Below are 5,212 nucleotides of genomic sequence, written 5' to 3'. Positions count from 1 at the left end.
TTTTCATCACTCTAGAAAGGAACCCTGTACCCATTAGCAGTCATTCTGCATCACCCCCTCCCTTAAGCTCCTGGCAACCACTAATCTTCTTTCTGTCTCTATGGATTTGCCCACTCTGGACATCTCATATAAATATAATCATATAATATGTGACCTTTTGCATGTGGCTTCTTCACTTGGCATAATGGTTTCAAGATTCATCCATGTTGTAGGATGTTTCAGTACTTTATTCCTTTTTATGACTGAATAGTAATCCATTATTAACATTCCATCTTAATACTAAATCTTCCAGTCCATGAACATGGGATGTCTTTCCATTTATATTTCACTCTTCTTTAATTTCTTTCAATGATTTTTGTAGTTTTCAGTGTACAAGTCTTGTGCTTCTTTTATTAAATTTATGGAATTGTTTTCTAAATTTTATTTTGGATTGTTCATCACTAGTGTATAGAAATATGATTGATTTTTGTATATTGATCTTGAATTCTGCAACCTTGCAGTTTATTAACCCTAATAGTCTTTTTGTGGACAGTTCACTTTTGACAAAATGTCTATCATAAACACAGGTTAAATAGAAATGTTCCATCCACCAATAGAGTACCAGGCAGTTGTTAAAAAGAACAATGCGGACTCAAATGTGCAGACATGGAAAGATAACTAAGTTACATTACGTAAGGAAAAAAAACACACACACACAGACAAGCGTGTCCAGTATGTCAACATTTGTTTTAAAAAAGTTGGGGAGGTCTATATCTGAATCTATGCATATGTTTTTGGTAAGATATGTAAGACCCTCTGGGGTGTGGGACACATGAGTAGAGATTGGAGTGGGAAGGAGGCTTTTTTTTCTTGCTTTTTAAATTTGAAAACATTTTAAACATAGAAGAGGAGAGAAAATAATGAAACAAGCACTTACGTAATCTACCACCTAAATGAACAATGCTAACATTTTTTCATTCTTGCTTAAGGTTTTTTTTGTTGTTGTTGTAAACAAAGGAAATACAATATTATAGAAGATCCTTTTTATAGCCCTCCCCAGCCCATTTACCTTTCTCCTTTTTGAGAGACAACAATATAATGAATTTGGTGCTTAATCTTCCAATGCATTTTTAAATACTTCTATGCACATTATGTATCCATAAACAATATATAGCATTGCACTGTGTGATTAAAATGGTATGTATCATACTGCACATTATATCATTTTGCAACTTGGATTTTCATTTTGTGATGCTTTTGATGTCAGCTACATGTATATAATACATATTATATATATTTTATATATTATATATCCATATTAAAATATATATTTCATTCACTTGAACTGCTCTGTGGTGTTCCATCATGTGAATAAACTATACTTTATTTTATTCACCCATTGCTTATTGATGGACTTCTGGGTTTTAAAATTTTGCTACTATAAACCATGGTAGATTAAACAATTATGTCTTCTTTTTTTAATGTTCTGGTTACTTAAAAATGTTTATTTTACTTTATTATTGTGGTAACATATATATGCAACATAAAATTTCCCATTTTAACCACTTTCAATCACACAATTTAGTGGAATTAATTACATTCACAATGTTGTGCTACCATCCCTACCATCCATTACCAAAACTCTTCAATCACTCTAAATAGAAACTTTGCACCCACTAAGCATTAACCCCCCAACCTCCAGTCCCTGGTAACCTGTAACTACTTTTTATATCTATGCAATTGTGTAGTCTAGTTATTTCTTTTCTTTTCTTTTTTTTTTTTTTTTTGCAGTTTAAAATTATTTATTTGATAAATTTCTGTGATTTACATTTCAGCATTTCAACAACTGCAAAAGTGAGGAAATAATTCATGGGCCTAGTGTGCTCCTGAAAATAATATTTATGGTTCATAAAAATGTACATTCAGCTAGTTTGAAATGAACATATTTTGAGAAAGTTCAAGCATATACAAACATTGTTTAATCTCACAAAATATATTAATTTTTTAGGGAATATTTGCACTATAAAAGGGTCTTCAATTTACCAAAGGATTCAATGCTAAACTATTTTTAAGTTGTAACTACTTGTTTCCAGCTAAAGACTCTTTCTGAACCCACACATGGCTGCTTCTGTTACAACCAAGGGGTGAGAGATTTCTAGAGAAAAGATGGTGGGCAGACAACCAAGAGGTGTAAAATGTGAGAATCATTTCTCATCTGCTTGTTAATAACTTTTTTCTTAAACACACTCATTCACACTGGAAAATATATTATAATGATGAATATTTGGTTACAAATTTTTCAAATGACTCACAAGAATTCCTATATTTTGGAACATAGGAATTCTCTTTTGGAGAAATCTTGCAGTGAGAGAAAAGAGTTAAAAAACCCGTAAGTCTTTAACTTGAGAGAAATATACTTGCCAATGCAAAAGCAAGTCACTGTTCTCCGTATTTTGAGGCTACTGCTGCACTTTTCAGCCAGAGAGCACACAGCTATACCCAGGAAAACGAAAGGAAGTACAGGTGGGCTCTAGCCTTTTAGTTAAGCTTGCTCTCCAATCTCACCTCTTTCCCTCTTCCCAGACTTCCAACTGGCTGGCTGTATATTTAAGTTATTGGCACAGGTTAAGTCAAATATTTCAACTTACATTCCCAAGGTTCTCTAAGAGTTGTCGCTTAAGACCAATAAATAATGCAAGTAATTAGAACTTAAAATACAGTTCTAATTTTATTTCTACTTTTGGTTGTCAAAAATAAAACAAAACCTACAAACACATAGACCCAGGGTTTTCCCAAACCAATGAACAGTTCTTTGGCAGTGTCAGAGTGATTATTATGACTCCCATGCTACTTAACATGCTTTATAAGAAGCCTAAGTAAAACACAAGGTAGAAATAGGAAAATAACTAGAAACGTGTTAGAGAGCCTGGTTAAGTCTTTTTAAAAACTCTATTTAAACAGCAAACAAAAATGGGAGAACAATTTTTCCCATAAACGAAGTTGGCATTTTTTCCAGTTTTGCAAAGGCAATTATTACATGAAAAACTTATAGAAGGTAAACAATAGGATTATTATGCAAAACAAGTTAGGAGAACAAATAGTCAATTGTAGTCTCACTTTGATGGCAAAAAGGAAGTAAAAAAAAAGGCAACAGAATACACAGACATAGCACTGTCCATTAAATATGTTGAACGAGGTGTTTATAGCCCTGTAATCAAACTAAGTAATTATTCTCCCCTCTTTAATTTTTATGCATTACCTGCCAATTACAGGTATTAGCAGTCACACTAAATTAAAAAAAAAATCCTTCGATTTGATTAATTCTCCGCAGAAAATCGCGTACACGGGAACTAGAGTTTAAAGGAAATTTTTGAGAAAGATTCATATACACCAAATTAACTAGTTCTGTCAAAGGCAGCTATAAAAATACACACCATCACAAGCTATACAGAACTATAAAATTCAGTTAAGAATGGAGAAAGCCGGGCATTTTTTATTGTATCTGGTGAGCGCCGTAAACCCAAAGATAGAAGCATCTTAAATAGAGAGCATTTCAGTATTCAGGTATGTTCAATCTCTAGTGTATCGTATCTCCGTAATATACAGAGGGCAAAGGCGGCTCTCTGTATACCTGAAGGTGGCTGCGGCCGGGAAGCCGCAGGGTGGGTTCCGTCATCACACTTGATCCCGCAGGCGGGCGAGTCTCTGCGACAGCTCATCCTGCTCGGCCGAGGCCACGCTCGTGCCCACCGAGCCGGTCTGCCCCTGCGGCAGCTCCATGTTGAGGTCGAGGCCGGCCTCGTCTGCCATTCCCTGGAGCAGCATATCCACTTGGCCCTGGGGAGTGGCCAGCGTCGTCGTGCTGCTCATCGTGTCTTCCATCTGCTGCGCCTGCACGTCCAGCGTCTCAAACTGGTGCTCGAATTTGTCCATCAGGGCGGAGAGCTTCTCCAGGTTCATGGTCTTCAACGGCGCGTCCATCGACTTGACCACGCCGGCCATGGACTTGGTCACCTCGCCCATCGTCACCGCCGTCTGGACTCGGGCGGCCACCGCGTCCACCCGCGCACTCGTCCTCAGGAAATTCACCGCCTGGTTCTTCTGGCGGATGGCGTTTTCCGCGCGTATCCTTGCCACTTCCATGTTGCCTTTCTGAATGGCCTTTTTAATCTTGGCCTTTTCGGCCTTTTCCTCTTTGTCGCATTTCTTGGCACTCCTGCTCAGCTCTTTGGCCGCGAACTTCAGGTTGAACAGGTGTTTTTCCATGTTGGACATGGTCGGTCGGCTCTTCGGGTCTGCGGCTGGGCCGGGGTCTGCGCGGCAGAGACGCAGGAGGACGGAGTTCTAGTTATTTCATATAAGAGGAATCATATAATATCTTTCCTTTGGTGTCTGGTTTATTTCACTCAATGTGACGTCTTCAAGGTCCATCCATTTGTAGCATGTATCAGAACTGCACTCCTTTTTAATGGCCAAATAATAGTCCATTGTGTGTATGTATCGCATTTTGTTTATCCATTCATCTGTTGATGGACACTTGGGTTGCTTCCACCTGTTGGCTTTTGTGAATAACACTGCTATGAACATTGGTGTGAAAATATGTGTAAAAGTCCCCTGCTTTCAGTTCTTTTGCGTATATAACTAGAAGCGGGATTCCTAGGTCATATGGTAATTCTATGTTCAACTTTTTGAGGAACTGCCAAACTGTTTTCCACAGAGGCTGCACCATTTCACATTCCCATCAACAATGTACCAGGGTTCCTATTTCTCCATATCCTTGTTGACAGTTATTTTCCATTTTTTAAATAACAGCCATTTTAGTGGGTGTGTGCTTATGTTTTCTTTAGAACATAAGGGAGAGTTCCACCTTGTATATTTCAAAATAATAGTTTTAAAGTTTTATTATTCACATTTAGGTATTTATTCCACCTAAAATGTGTGTGTGTGTGTGTGTGTGGAGGGTTTGAAGTATGGATCTAATTTTAATGCATTTTCCATACAGGAAGCCCAGCAGAACTTATGCAGCTCATTTTTTTCCTCTCTTGATTTGTAATGCACCTTTGCATGATTGGGATAGTTTTGGGGTAATCTTTTCTGCTCCACTGAGCCATTTGTCTAAGCCTATTCCAGTGCTTCAGATTTTGAATGCTATAGTTTTACAGTAAGTCTTAATATCTTGTGGGACAAAATCACCCTTGTTGTTCTTTTCCAGAATTATATAGAATATTCACAG

General features: G+C 37.4%; 1 protein-coding gene across 1 annotated transcript; it reads right to left on the bottom strand.

Annotated features, from left to right (window-relative positions):
* Window positions 1-3,522: 3,522 nt before the first annotated feature.
* Window positions 3,523-4,277, bottom strand: LOC119515197 (charged multivesicular body protein 1b-like). Its single transcript, XM_037811026.1, has one exon. It carries the CDS (start codon window positions 4,252-4,254, stop codon window positions 3,655-3,657), a length of 600 nt encoding a protein of 199 aa, XP_037666954.1. The 5' UTR covers window positions 4,255-4,277; the 3' UTR covers window positions 3,523-3,654.
* Between the last annotated feature and the right edge of the window lie 935 nt (window positions 4,278-5,212).

This window comes from Choloepus didactylus, chromosome 19 (genome assembly GCF_015220235.1).
Source record: "Choloepus didactylus isolate mChoDid1 chromosome 19, mChoDid1.pri, whole genome shotgun sequence".
Taxonomy (NCBI): Eukaryota; Metazoa; Chordata; class Mammalia; order Pilosa; family Megalonychidae; genus Choloepus; species Choloepus didactylus.
This window is presented reverse-complemented; position numbering and strand designations above follow the sequence as displayed.

Excerpts from the sequence above, each read along its gene's own strand:
- LOC119515197 (XM_037811026.1), bottom strand. The coding sequence starts at position 4,254 with ATGTCCAACATGGAAAAACACCTGTTCAACCTGAAGTTCGCGGCCAAA.